Source organism: Capra hircus, chromosome 8 (genome assembly GCF_001704415.2).
Source record: "Capra hircus breed San Clemente chromosome 8, ASM170441v1, whole genome shotgun sequence".
In the NCBI taxonomy this organism is placed as follows: Eukaryota; Metazoa; Chordata; class Mammalia; order Artiodactyla; family Bovidae; genus Capra; species Capra hircus.
The window spans coordinates 64,705,316-64,721,247 of NC_030815.1; the positions used below are offsets into that span (position 1 = coordinate 64,705,316).

General features: G+C 37.3%; 1 protein-coding gene across 1 annotated transcript in view; it reads right to left on the bottom strand.

Moving 5' to 3' along the window:
* The window catches only part of ERP44 (endoplasmic reticulum protein 44), a 91,970-nt gene that overhangs the window by 16,676 nt on the left and 59,362 nt on the right, over positions 1–15,932 (bottom strand). The window contains exons 5-9 of the mRNA XM_005683921.3: positions 8,493–8,677; positions 7,124–7,239; positions 5,286–5,343; positions 2,973–3,089; positions 627–738 (exon numbers count right to left, since the gene is read on the bottom strand). Coding sequence (XP_005683978.1) covers positions 627–738; positions 2,973–3,089; positions 5,286–5,343; positions 7,124–7,239; positions 8,493–8,677 — 588 coding nt within the window. The remainder of the gene's footprint in view (positions 1–626; positions 739–2,972; positions 3,090–5,285; positions 5,344–7,123; positions 7,240–8,492; positions 8,678–15,932) is intronic.

The following is a 15,932-nucleotide window of genomic DNA, read 5'->3' on the forward strand; positions in this document are numbered from 1 at the left end:
CAGTCGTTTGCCCTGGAGATTATCCTGGTCTGTTCTCATGGGAACATTTTCATTTCATCAAGGATGCCCTTCCAGTCCCTACTGGTTGATTTTTAATCTACAATTCCCAAAATATTTACAGAGACTGATATGGGCATGGCTCTATATAAAACCTCCAGTCTATTTTGTTTGACTTTCTTCTCCAGTGGTGATAATGCAAATTCCCTTTTGATGCTTTGGAGAAGTTTGCAGAGAACTACTCAACTTACTTTCATTTAGAAATACAGTAAATGTTAATCAGGCTGTGTAAGTCCTCTCAGCAATATCTCTGGAACTATTAGAAAAGGACTAGACAAGCATCAAGGTGCTGGAAGAAAGTGCCTAAAACACACTGTCCACCCATGATCCCACTTTTCATGCTACTTGATTTTAAAAAGCTAAAAAAATTGTGTTTTTTTTAAAGCTACTGCTTTGCATTATCTCTACTCATACCTCCCTTCCCCATATTTTCATGTAATTTTAGGAGTTGAGTTAAAATAACTTAAGTTTTTAATCCAAATATATTTATGTCAATATTAATGTAATGGAAAGGGGGGAAAGTAAAAAAAAAAGAGAAAAGAAGGATATAAACACCTTAATCTGTCTACCTTTTTCACTTATTAATTGTCGGGCTACTTCATTCTGGAATATTTCTAAGCTTTCTGTATCTTCTTTCATGTGGAAGAGTATGAGAAAAGGCAGTCCTTCTTCTGTCAGTTCCTGTATAGAGAAGTATTCAATGAGAATTATCAGGCCTCTCCATTCAGCTCTAGCTATTTTCTAGGTAGGAACAATTTAACCTCAGCCCATGTAACATAAAGCAGCTGCAACATTCCAGGAAAAAGAGACCAATGGTGTAAATAAATGCCTCAGTGGAAGAAGGAGCCACTGAGAATGGCCCCCTGTGTCCTGTACCGTGGGAACTGACCTGCCTTAAGGTAACCACTTGGCTGACCTGTGACCTAGTACTGGATGAAGCCATGGTATTTAAAAAATGAGCTGACTAATGAGAGGATAAACACTCTTCACAGATAACAATGAAAAACTGAGTGTACAGCAATAAATAAATCTAACTGATTTGCAAACTTACATTTATTCTAAGGTTTACTGCAAAAACCACTCCACTTACATGAGACCTACCAACAGCTGAAAAGTGTGATACAGAGCAAAAGACAAAAACCCATAATATAGCCAGTTTTCAATCAATATATAATTTATCAACATTATTAACAAATACTTCCACTTATATGTGTATGTTAATATATATACCTTGTGCATATACACACACAAAAATACCTTGAATCTGTTCTGAACTCTCAGAGCATTTTCTCGGTGCCTCACATGTGGCATGTTACTTTTTAGAAAATTTAAGAGCTAAGAAGTTAAAAGTAGAAAAAATATATTACTTTATTAGTAATAAAATTACTAATTTTGTAACAAAATTTTTTGTTAAAAGAAATCCTACAAATATAGGTGAACTGACAATTGTTAAAGAGAGAAGTAATAAATTAGTAGTTTGAAAATATGAATTAGTTTGCTAAACTAATTTACATACATTAACATAGTAGCTGGTAGTTTAACCTACTAGAGCTTCCAATGTACTCATGTCCACATCTGTACCAATATATTCTTTACAAGTAGGTAGTCAAGAATTCAGGAGAAAGAGAGCAAGACAACCAAATTTACAGGTTAACAAATCTTTCCTTATATTTTAAAGGATTTGTGGGTAATTGGTTATGAAATGTAACAAGTTTAAAGAATTTCATTAAATGTGCCAACTACTATAGATGAGAGGCAGGGTTGGGGGTGGAAGGACAGACCTCTGTTTAATTGTTCAAGATTTTCCAGGTCTGTACCTTTAAACTGTTTTGAAACTAACCCTGTAAGAACTGCCAAAGCAGTGAATAATGACAGGTTACTAGATCTTTCTGAGTCTCTAAGGTCTAAATGAGCTGCTACAATAAAAATGTTAATTAATTCAGATAAACATACCTGAAGCCCAGGGAACAGAGAAAGTAGAAAGGATAAAACTAAGATAATAACCAAGCAAGCAAGCTTTACTGCAACACAACCACACTTATTTATGTACTGTCTAAGGCTGCAAGTTGAATAGCTGCAACACAGACTGTATGAGCTGCAAAGCCTTAAAATACTCACTGACTTTTTACAGAATTGCCAACCTCTGACTTGGTGGGAATTATATGAGAGTGTTTATTCTGTGATAATTTCTTGAGTTGTATATTAATACCTGAGCTATGTACTTATTCTTTTGAAGCATATATCCATATTGAAAGTTTTAAGGTAAAAAATTTTTTTAAAAAATTACATTCTTAGGCTGTGGGTTTTGAAAGTGAAGGAGTAAAATGAAATGAAAGCTATGTTTCAAATACAGTAAAAAACAGAGATGTCTTTTTAAAAACAGACACAGCCCTTTGTATTTGCTCCTCCAACCTCCTGGGCTTTTATGGGAGTTGTTAAGAACTGGAGATAGGCTTTATTTCAGGCACATGGGATCACTGAGGACAGTTACATGGTAATAATAATTGCTTTCATTATTTACAATGGAAAGAGAACACAGTTTCATTCTTTTAGGAGAGGAATCAGAAAAACATTTTCAAAGCAAAGGATTATTCACTGTATATAATCGATTCTAACTAAAATCTGCAGAACATTGCTTCTAAAGCAATCTCCTTAAATAAGAATCTTCAACCAAGGGTGGGATCAGAATCACCTTCAAACTCATTTTCAAGGTGGTCATGAAACACTGCTACTGCAGGAAATACAACAGTGGGATCTGGGACAGCAGAAGTGGCCCACTGGTCTGTATTATGGAAAGAGCTATGACGTGTTCACTGTAACAGTAAGTTCTGTGTTAAAACAGCAAGATGGGTAGAAGCAGCTTGCTCTTTCGGAAATCTTTATTAAAAATAGCAACATACACTAGAAAGCCATACCTCTCCATTTTCGAATGTTATTTCTCTGACAAGAGGAACGCATTTATCTTGAATCCAATTGTAAGTCCCATCAAAATTTGTCATAGATCCCAAGTACACCATATCTGGAGCAGAATGCTGTTACAAAAACAAAGAAAAAAGTAAACATCTAACCTGTGCTAGCAAAACTGCATTCTTAAGCCATCTATGAGCTTAGAAAATCTACACGGGATATAAAAGAAGCAAAAAATCATGGAACTTCTGAGAAAGAGGACTACTGATGGTAATAAGCTGCTAACTATGATTATGAGGGACCTGATTATCTAATCTGTGATGCCTAAACCTTCCACTTTCCCTTGGATTTGCATCAAGTAAATGCTTATCAGTATCTTCATCAATAGCTAGCAGGTGTTGGGAAAAGAATTATCCTAATGATTTAATTGAGCTATCTCTCCCTTCAAAAATGTCAGAAGAAAATTTGGAGACTTCCAGTGAAAAAGCCTTGAAAAATACATGATACTATATAAATCTAAACTAAAATTAACTGCTGTTATCTGTTTCCACATTCACTCAAAATCAGTACCTATGAAGTGCCTAAAATGATGATAAATTGCTAACATTACCTAAGCCAACTACTGTGACCAAGCATTGTTTTATCACCTTGTATGTGTTTTAAGCACCTTGTATGTGTTGACTCAATTAATCCTCAAAACATCCCCATAAAGCAGGTACTAGTATTATCATGGCTGTTTTTACTAATGAACAAACTAAAGCACAGAGAAGCTCACAAACTTTCCCAGAGTTTTACACCTAGGAAGGTAGCTGATTGTATTATTTTAGTGAAGTACAGTTGATTTATGGGCTTCCCTGATAACTGGAGACCTTGGTTCAATTCCTGGGTTGGGAAGATCCACTGGAGAAGGGATAGGCTACCCACTCCAGTATTCTGGCCTGGAGAATTCCATGGACTGTATAGTCCATGGGGTCACAAAGAATTGGACACAACTGAGTGACTTTCACACACATAGTTCATTTACAATGTTGTGTTAATTTCTTCTGTATAGCAAAGTAACTCAGTTATACATACATACATATCCATATAAACCTGTATTGTATATATGTATTTTGTTGTTCAGTCACTAAGTTGTGTCCATCTTTTTGTGACCCCTGTGGACTGCAACATGCCAGACATCCCTGTCCTTCACTATCTCTCAGAGTTCGCTCAAGTTCATGTCCAGTGAGTCAGTGATGCTATCAAACCATTTCATCCTCTGTCGTCAATTTTTCCCAGCATCAGGGTCTTTTTCAATGAGTCGGCTCTTTGCATTAGGTGGCCAAAGCATTGGAGCTTCGCTTCAGCATCAGTCCTTCCAATAAGCAGTCAGAACTGATTTCCTTTAGGATTGACTGGTTTGATCTCCTTGCTGTCCAAGGGGCTCTCAAGAGTCGTCTCAAGCACCACAATTCAAAATATTAATTCTTCAGCACTCAGCCTTCTTTATGGTCCAAATCTCACACCCATATATGACTACTGGAAAAACCACAGCTCTGACTATACGGACCTTTGTTGGCAAAATGATGTCTCTGCTTTTTAGTACATTTTCTAGGTTTGTCACAGTTTTTCTTCCAAGGAGCAAGTGTCTTTTAATTTCATGGCTACAGTCACTGTCTTCAGTGATTTTGGAGCCCAAGAAAGGAAAATCTGTCACTGCTTCCAGCTTTCCCCCATCTATTTGCCATGAAGTGGTGGGACCAGATGCCATGATCTTAGCTTTTTGAATGCTGAGTTTTAAGCCAGCTTTTTCAGACTGTTAGGTCAATTTGGGGTAATAATAACTGTGAGTTTTGTCTTTCTTATTTGTGCTTACCATCACCTGGGTCTAAACAGCTACTTCTAAGTTTAGATACACTTAACTTCTTAGCTAAGGGTTAAAAACAACCTAGCGCTCCTTAGTATCTGCCAAGTACCAGGTGAACTTATACACCAGGAGACATGGGAGTTTGGCTAGTCTCATTCAAGCTAGAGTGATGACCACAGACCTCTGAAGCATTGTTTTGAACTTGAGTCCCAGACTGAAGGTGAAATAGAAGTGGGAAAGGCCTGGGGGTCAGGGGGTCTCTAGTCCCAGCTCTGCCACTAAATGCCTGTGTGACTTTAGGCTTGTGTTTTCATCTTTACTTTAAAAGGTTTGGATTAGGACAAAAAAATGTCTTAAGGTTCCTTCCAATACTAAAACTGTATGAATCTGTGAATATTAACATGTACAAAACTATAAATTATAGTATACATATATTTACATTTTAAATTATACACACTAAGAAATAGCAACTTACCCCTGGAGGCTTATAGACTATGTTGTCTCCACTGTATCTTTCTGGTTTTGAAACAACCCTAACAGAAAGAGAGAAACAGTGATAATATTTTTTAAGAAAAATAACAGCAGTAATATGTCTAAAGTATCCCAGGTGGCACAGTGGTAAAGAATCTGCCTGCCAAGGAGATGAAAGAGATGCAGGTTTGATCCCTGGGTTGGGAAGATCCCCTGGAATAAGAAATGGCAACCTACTCCAGTATTCTTGCCTGGGAAATCCCATGGACAGAGGAGCCTGGCTGGTTATAATCCATGGAGTCACAAAGATTCAGACATGACTGAGCAAGCACGCTTAGGAAATATGCTAGATATTTTGCAACATATGAACTATAACTTGAAATACATTCCTTTCCATCTTTCCTACTTATAAGATTATGCAATACCAAGAAAAGCATACATTTGAAGGAAAAGTTTAGTACAAGGCAGATTTTTTTTTAAGGGACATTTTAGTTAGCTGTTTTTGTGATTGAGTATGTTATCTTTGGATTAGAAGTTTTGGCAGTAAATGGCTGTTTTTGAACCCAGATTGTTTCTAGTAACTGAGGTGATATCTGGACAAAGCCCTTTGGATAGAGACAATAAGGATAAACGCTCTGCTATGAAGTGTGCTTGCAGTGTTAGAGGAATAGTGAGGGGCCTGCATGGCTGGAAACAGTAATGCAGAAAACGTAAGGGAGATGTTCCTTCATTATTTACTCTGTACAACCATCCTCATAAAACACTGATAACGTTTACAATAGAACACACATACAAAACCTACAGAAGCATTTAAAATAAGGGAAAAGGTCACAAACTGGAGAGGAAATACTATGCCCGAAATCTGGGCTCTACTCAAGACTACAATTGTACTAGTCAAGGTACTGCAATTGAATCTTATCAGTTACAGGTCAAAGAAAACAGATAGTATTGCAAAACATCAAAGGATGGTGGAGATAATCTTCAGTGAGAAGAGACTCAAGGACAGAACCATAAGAATGATTCTATTTTGAAAGACAAAGGAAAAAAAAGAAGATAAAGCTAGGGAAATCAGAAATGTAAGGATCAAACCAGGGAGATTCAAGGTAAAGTACAGACATAGCAGAAGAAGAACAGGGTAGCTCAGGGTCACATCCTTCAGAGAAATTGTAGAGAACTAAGATTGGAAAAAAGACCACTGGATTTGCTAATTAAGAAGTCACTTTGTGACTGTGCAGAGAGATTTCTTTAGGGTAATGGAGGTAAAAGTTTTCAGGAGGTTAACATATTTGAACCATTAGAGTATGAGAAATTCAGGGTAGTCAAGCGTAACTAATCTTTGAAAAAAATTTAAGAATGAAAAGAAAGAGTTGAGTTAATAGTTCAAGAGACAGAAGAGACAGATTAGGAATGAGAGAATCATGCTTTTGGAAAAGGAAAACAGTTCATGAAAAGGGTCAGACTGAAAACATGAGAAAGCAAGGACAACTGATAGATCAAAGCCACAGAGGATTTTGAAGGGACAACTGTAGGGATGCTAGTGGAGAAGTTAGCTGTGGAATGAGCATGTTCCTCTGAGGTAGGGAAAAGACAGAAGAAAAGCTGGTCCATCCTTTTCCTCTTGTGTACATTTTGAAAAATATAGTACAGAAAGAATAATTAATAGACTTTTAAACTCCTAAAAAGAGAGGTCAGAGATAGGCATAAAAACTTGTCAGTGACTTTAAAAGGACTGACATAATCTTTATGAGAGGTCATCTTCAAAAAAACCACCACACACAAGAATTTAACATGGCAGCTGAGCTGACCCAACCACCAACACACTGTACCAATTAGGCTACTTACCCAAATGCAGCTAGGAAGGCACAATCATCATGCAAAATATTTGCTACTCTTTCAAAAACTCTGTAGTTTTCTGAATCCTTCTGCTCAAAATATCCAATGATATTTCTTTTGCTGCGCTGTAAAATAAAGTATGTAATTACTTTATAAACATATGTAGTTCTTTAAAAAACATTTTATTTCATTTACCTCGCTGCTGTTCAGTTATCTCCAAATGAAGTGTAACCAGCTTTTAACACCTAATCCAAAACTATTAAAGATTACATTAGGTTTAAATCAGTCTGAACTATCATCTAATGTAATAATTTCCTAATAACATTTTATTTTAAAATTTCAAGAAATAACTGTTTAATTGGTGACAGTTTTTTTCCTAAATAAGATGACTAATTCTAAGGTGTGTTAAAATAATACATCAATTTGTAATGTGTGGCTGTTGGCAGAGACTCCATCATGGGTCTCTCACACTTTTAAACATTTAGGTCTACCCAAGATCCAAGAGTCTGACCATTCTTGATCCAGGTCATCTCTCAAGGTTGTGCTTATAGGGAGCAAGGCTCAAGTATGAGGTAATGTCTCCCTCCAGGACAGAGAGCAGGCTTACTGCTGGGTCTGAGACAGATATTTCCCAAGCCTAGAGTTCTCCTGTCACAACCCCCTGCATGAGCGCAGATCCATCTGGCCCTCTTTCACCTCCAGGACTTGGGGGACAAGGAAACAAATGCAACCATGCTCACACTGTTTGCTGTGATGTGAGCAAGAATACTGTTGTCTCTGACCAGGAGCCTTTTGTCTTCTAACAGCATCCATGAAATGAATTGGCTAACCTGTTCATTTGTAAGCAGGGTAAGAATCAAGTTGCAATGACAATTTAGCAATGACAATCTGAAGCCCAAACTTAATGTTTTCGTTTGCTTTTAAAACACTTCTTGGTGTACAAAGAAAAGGACCTTGTTAATGTATCATTAAGGGTGGTTAGGTCAGAGGATACTAAAATTTATACAAACTGCTGCTACAGGAGTAATGAGAGCAGAGACCCTGAGGGTTGCCACTAAGCAGAAAAAGGAAACTGTGGTTGTATGTGCCTGACATTAACTTCTATTTCTTCGTAATTCAGGCTACCCTTTGCCCTCAATTAAATTGAATTAGTGCAACTTTATTGCTTTATATATTTTATTCAAAGGCTCAGTAAAACATTAGCATTCCCCTTGAGAATTAATTCAAGAAAATTCAACTTGTTATGTATATGTATACATCAAAATCCACTGCAGTGAACTATAAGAAAATGTCTATAGATTCTTTGGTTTCCTAAGAATCTGTTTACATGAATCAAGCAGGCTATGCTCATTTGATCCAGCAAAAGTCAATGACTTACATCAGGAGTGGTGATTTCTGCCAAGTCATGAAGTTCTTGAATGGGGTCACTTTTTTGTTGCCTGATGTAATCTGCAAGTGCTTTCACTGATCGCTGACCCCTGTATTCTCTCTTCATCATCATCCCATTACGAAACAACTTGAGGGTTGGGTATTTGCTTATCCTATATCTCTGGGCTATATCAGCTAAAAGAACAAAAACAAAAATTAACTTTACCTTCTAACTTGGTCTCAGTGGGCCCTTTAGCCCAGCTGTAAAAATCTTACAATTATTTAGGGAGAACATTTTGGTTCATATAATTCTTTTCCAACATTAGAAAAAAGAAACTAATCATGACAAGGTTCATATTGGTTAAGAGGCTAGGTTCCAGATGTATACTGCCTGGTTTAAACCTCAAACCTATTTTACTGGCCGTTGAATTTGCAAGGTGCATCAACTCCCCATGCCTTATTTCTTATCTGTTATATAGGGATAATAATTTCTACCACACAGAGTTATTTTAAAGACTAAGTGAGACAACTAAAATGCATAAAAGAGTAAATTCTTAATAAATGTCATATTATTGTAGATGCAGTCTAGAAAAAAATTGGAATGTGCAAAATTCCGATTTTGAAAATAGTCATTCAAATTACTTTATATTGTAAGGATCTTACAGTATTTAGTAAAAGAAAATTAAATTTAAATCACTCTTAAAGGCTAAAACTATTAGATTCATGGCTAGAAGAAGTATTTATAATCCCACATATGAAAATTTTCTGTAAGCTAATACAATTAAAAGCAAAACTCAGAGTATACACCAAAAAAAAAAAAAATACATATATATATATCCCTTTACTATGACCTAAGGGTATATTCTCACACAAATCATTAAAATTAGTATTCAGAGTTTCAAAATAAGAAACTGAGTAAAAATGTATGCTGATCTCACTTTTAGGAATCACAATTACTAAGATACAGACTCAATCAGAATGGAAAAGCCTTGAAATTTTTCCGCTGTTACTTCTAAGAGGTAGCTACTAGGAGAAATCAATGGTTTCTAGACACTTGTTTTAATTCCTAAGTCGTGTCCATCTCTTTTTGTGACCCCCACGGATTACTACCTGCCGTGGTTTCTCTGTCCATGGGATTTCTCAGGAAAGAATAATGGAGCGTGTTGCCATTTTCTTCTCCAGGGGATCTTCCTGACCCAGGGATCAAACCCACATCTCCTGCATTGGCAGGGGGATTCTTTACTGCTGAGCCACCAGGAAGTCCTAGTGAAGCGCAACAGCCATACTAGTCACAAGTATGAGGATGTTAAAGGTGCGCTACACTTTTAGACTGACGGGGGCCTGAGAGAGCATAAGTAGCTTAAGACAGGTGAAAAAAAATGTTTTTAACTGAGTTCTAAAATTAAGGAATTTTAAAATAGCAGCACAAAGACCATGAAAATTCTCTAGCACTACCTCCATTCCTAGCAGTTACAAAACAAAACAGAATTGCAATACTGTCTTTAATTTTCTAGGAGATTAGACGGTAGAAACAACAGTACCAGAGGATATATACTCGGATGAGTGCTGACAGTTTCATGGGTATACACATAGGGCAAAACTTAATTTGTATGTTTTAGCTATGTACAGTTAGGTCAACTATACTGCCATAAAATTTTTTAAAAATTAAAATGACCACTGACTATACAAAAGAACAATTATGCCTTGTGGGGTTTGACACAAAATACATAAAATAAAAACAACAACATATACACTGGGGGAAGGGAATTAAGCAGAAGGTTGATGACTGTATGTAAGGATTCTAATGTCTTTGCAATGCCTTGGAAGAGGTAAAAATACACTATTTTGGTAACTCAAGGTTGCATTTATTCCCTAAGATCAAAGAATGCTAAAATGGTGTATTAGAAGTTAAGGATGGAATATGGGTTCTCAGAAGCAGGTTTGGAGAAAAGATGATGTAATTAAGATCATATAACTCTTTGTTAACCTCCATGGAGGATTTATAAAGGAGTAAATATGCTTGACTATTATTAACATGGGCTTCCCTTGTGGCTCAGCTGGTAAAAAATCTGCCTGCAATGCGGGACACCTGGGTTCAATCCCTGGATTGGGAAGATCCCCTGAAGAAGGGAACAGCTTACCCACTCCAGTGTTCTGGCCTAGAGAATTCTCGGAGTCGGACATGACTGAGCGGCTTTCACTTATTATTAATATAATTCTTTAAATAGAAGACAAATATGAGCAAACAGAACCACTGGTCATATGAGACTGAGAAGAATATTTTATTCACCAAATCACAGAAATTTGAAATAATATTAAGATATCTTAATATGCATGTATTTACTAGACATTAATCTGTTTGGCTTAGGAGTCAATACTTTCTGAAGCAGAATACTACAGCATATATCAGCCATAAGCCCTTTATCAACCTGATAAATTAATGAGAAAACATGTCTTTAAGGTGTTATAAAAATGGTGGGTTTTATTACCTGAGCAAGGAATTAATTAGACTAAATTGGTACTATAAATTAAGGCATAAGTTCAATTTAGTTGTTCAGTCATGTCCAACTCTGCGACCCCCATGGACTGCAACACACCAGGCTTCCCTGTCCATCAGCAACTCCCAGAGCTTGCTGAAACGCATGTCCATGGAGTCAGTGATGCCATCCAACCATCTATATTCTCTTTTGTCCCCTTCTTCTCCTGGCTTCCATCTTTCCCAGCATCAGGGTCTTTTCTAATGAGTCAGTTCTTGCATCAGGTGGCCAAAGAATTGCAGTTTCACCTTCAGCATCAGTCCTTTCAATGAATATTAACGACGGATTTCCTTTAGGTTTGACTGATTTGATCTTCTTGCAGTCCAAGGCACTCTCAAGAGTCTTCTCTACCACCACAGTTCAAAAGCATCAATTCTTCAGTGCTCAGCTTTCTTTATGGTCCAACTCTCACATCCATACACGACTAAAGGAAAAACCATAGCTCTGACTAAATGAACCTTTGTTGGCAAAGTAATGTTTCTGCTCTTTAATATTATGCTGTCTAGAATGGTCATAGCTTTTCTTACAAGGAGCAAGCATCTTTTAATTTCATGGCTGCATTCACCATCTGCAGTGATTTTGGAGCACCAAAAAATAACTGTTTTCTGTCACTGTTCCCATTGTTTCCACATCTATTTGCCATTAAGTGATGGAACCAGATGCCACGAACTTAGTTTCCTGAATGTTGAGCTTTAAGCCAACTTTTCCACATTCCTCTTTCACTTTCATCAAGAGGCTCTTTAGTTCTTCTTTGCTTTCTGCCATAATGGTGGTGTCATCTACATATCTGAGGTTATTGATATATCTCCTGGCAATCTTGATTCCAGCTTGTGCTTCATCCAGCCTGGCATTTCACATGATATATGCTGCATATAAGTTAAATAAGCAAGGTGACAATATACAGCCTTGATGTATTCCGTTCCCAATTTGGAACCAGTCTGTTGTTCCATGTCCAGATCTAACTGTTGCTTCTTGACTTGCATACAGATTTCTCAGGAGACAGGTCAGATGGTCTGGTATTCCCATCTCTTTCAGAATTTCTACAGTTTGTTGTGATCCACAAAGTCAAAGGCTTTGGTGTAGTCAATAAAGCAAAAGTAGGTTTTTTCTGGAACTCCCTTGCTTTTTTCATGATCCAATGGATGTTGGCAATTTGATCTCTGGTTCCTCTGCCTTTTCTAAATACAGCTTGAACATCTGGAAGTTCATGGTTCACATACTGCTGAAGCCTGGCTTGGAGAATTTTGAGCATTAACTTTGCTAGCGTGTGAGATGAGTGCAATTGTGCGGTAGTTTGAGCATTCTTTGGCATTGCCTTTCTTTGGGATTGGAATGAAAACTGACCATTTCCAGTCCTGTGGCCACTGCTGAGTTTTCCAAATTTGCTGGCATATTGAGTGCAGCACTTTCACAGCATCATCTTTTAGGACTTGAAACAGCTCAACTGGAATTCCATCACCTCCACTAGCTTTGTTTGTAGTGATGCTTCCTAAGGCCTATTTGACTTTGCATTCCAGGATGTCTGGCTCTAGGTGAGTGATCATACCATCACTCACCTAGATGAGGGGTAAGAGTTTTTGTATAAGCAAGAAGTCTTTTAAGAAAAACAGAAGCACTTGCTATAAGGAAAAGGCTACAAAGTCTTATGCTTACCCTAATACATGAAAACCAGCTCAAAGAAATAATAAAAAGCACAGAACTTTACCTTTCCTAACTAAAAAACTCATTCAGTCCTCATCATGCCACACAGTAAACCTAGCATACTATAAAATGAATTTTTGCAATAATATATAAATGAACGAGTTTTTAGTAAAAATGCTGTTAAATTTAGGCTAAATAGTTCTACTAGTCAATGCTACAATGCAGTGGACTGGACTGTGGAAACATCTTTTTAGAAGTTACTATTTTTCCTGAATATCCATCAGTAGGACATTGGTTAATTAAAGTATGGTACACCTATACAACAAAGTACTAGGCTGTTATATAAAAGAATGAAAAAGATTCCTTTGTGCTTCTGAGGAACACTCACTAAGATACACTGTTCAGTGAAAAAAGCCAGGTGCAGAGATGAAAGAAATATAAAAGAAACTTAGAAAATAAGTAGGACTATGTATATATATGTATCTTTGCCCCCTTACCCCCTCACTCCCTCCAAAAAACAACATCAAAGGACGAAAATGCAAGGTGAGATCAGGAATGGAATTTATAGCTCCTGACTTTACCGTGGTTTATAGTTTTGATTTGGGATAAAGAAAATATTTAATAGTAAAACAAAATTAGATTAAAGATATTGAATACTCTAATTATTATTCTGAACTAAACACACACACATTATAGATAAAGCCATGAGTAATCATGCTAATGCTATTAAAAATCAAGATTTTCAGAATAAGATACAAATATAAAATTGAGGAAATTAAATAAAAACCCTGTATTATTTAGTTGGAGTTGAAATCACTACCAAAAATTCAGCATGTGTTTTTTCTCTTTCAAAAAAACGTATTTCTAAGCACTTTCCACTGAAAGCTTCACTGGCTAATTCTACCAAATATTTAAGGAAGAAATAATTCCACTTCCACAAAAACTTTTCCCCAAAACTAAAGAGATTACTTTCCGATTATGATTACTTGGAGTAATTCCTTTCCAATTACTTTCCACCATTACCCTTATATCCAAGCCAGATAATATTTGGGCATTTCTTATAATACCCAAATATTACTTTAAAAATTACAGGTCAGTATACCCAAAAATGAAAATTAGAGGACCTACACTAGTGGATTTTAACACTTAATGTAGGCCTCCAGTAATTTAGACATTGTGATACTGACATAAAGATAGACAAACAGACCAATGGAATAGAGTCCAGAATCAGACCCACATACCCATGTAGAACTGATTTTTGGCAAAGATACAATAGTAAAGTCTAACTATACACTACTTACAAAATACATATCTAAACCTAAGGATGCAAAAACCTTGAAATTAAAAGGACGGGGAAATATATACTGTGTAATACTAATCAAAAGAAATCTCAAGGGCCGAGAGGAGCTACTCCACGTTCAAGGTCAGGAGGGGCAGACATGAGGAGATACCTCTCGTCCAAGGTAAGGAGCAGTGGCTGCGCTTTGCTGGAGCAGCCATGAAGAGCTACCCCACGTCCAAGGTAACAGAAACTCAGTAGGTGTTGTGAGAGGGCATCAGAGGGCAGACACACTGTAAACATAACCACGGAAAACTAGTCAATCTAATCACAAAGACCACAGTCTTGTCTAACTCAATGAAACTAAGCCATGCCATGTGGGGCCACCCAAGACAGACGGGTCATGGCAGAGAGGTCTGGCAGAATGTGGTCCACTGGAGAAGGGAATGGCAAACCGTTTCAGTATTCTTGCCTTGAGAACCCCATGAACGGTATGAAAATGCAAAAAGGTAGGATACTGAAAGACGAACTCCCCAGGTCAGTAGGTGCCCAATATGCTACTGGAGATCAGTGGAGAAATAATTCCAGAAAGAATGAAGGGATGGAGCCAAAGCAAAAACAATACCCAGTTGTGGATGTGACTGGTGATAGAAGCAAGGTCTGATGCTGTAAAGAGCAATATTGCATAGGAACCTGGAATGTTACGTCCGTGAATCAAGGCAAATTGGAAGTGGTCAAACAGGAGATGGCAAGAGTGAACATCGACATTCTAGGAATCAACGAACTAAAACGGACTGGAATGAGTGAATTTAACTCAGATGACCATTATATCTACTACTGCGGGCAGAAATCCCACAGAAGAAATGGAGTAGCCATCATGGTCAAAAATGAGTCCGAAATGCAGTACTTGGATGCAATCTCAAAAACGACAGAATGATCTTTGTTCATTTCCGAGGCAAACCATTCAATATCACAGTAATCCAAGTCTATGCCCCAACCAGTAATGCTGAAGAAGCTGAAGTTGAACGGTTCTATGAAGACCTATAAGGCCTTTTAGAACTAACACCCAAAAAAGATGTCCTTTTCATTACAGGGGACTGGAATGCAAAAGTAGGAAGTCAAGAAACACCTGGAGAAACAGGCAAATTTGGCCTTGGAATGCGGAATGAAGCAGGGCAAAGACTAACAAGAGTTTTGCCAAGAGAACGCACTGGTCATAGCAAACACCGTCTTCCAACAACATAAGAGAAGACTCTACACATGGACATCACCAGATGGTCAACACCGAAATCAGACTGATTATATTCTCTGCAGCAAAAGATGGAGAAGCTCTATATAGTCAGCAAAAAGAAGACTGGGAGCTGACTGTGGCTCAGATCATGAACTCCTCATTGCCAAATTCAGACTTAAATTGAAGAAAGTAGGGAAAACCACTAGACCATTCAGGTATGACCTAAATCAAATCCCTTATGATTATATAGTAGAAGTGAGAAATAGATTTAAGGGACTAGATCTGATAGATAGAGTACCTGATGAACTATTACAGAGGTTCGTGACATTGTACAGGAGACAGGGATCAAGACCATCCCCATGGAAAAGAAATGCAAAAAAGCAAAATGCCTGTCTGAGGAGGGGTTACAAATAGCTGTGTAAAGAAGAGAGGCGAAAAGCAAAGGAGAAAAGGAAAGATATAAGCATCTGAACGCAGAGTTCCAAAGAATAGCAAGAAGAGATAAGAAAGCCTTCTTCAGCGATCAATGCAAAGAAATAGAGGAAAACAACAGAATGGGAAAGACTAGAGATCTCTTCAAGAAAATTAGAGATACCAAGGCAACATTTCATGCAAAGATGGGCTCGATAAAGGACGGAAATAGTATGGACCTAACAGAAGCAGAAGATATTAAGAAGAGGTGGCAAGAATACACAGAAGAACTGTACAAAAAAGATCATGACCCAGATAATCACGAGGGTGTGATCACTCACCTAGAGCCAG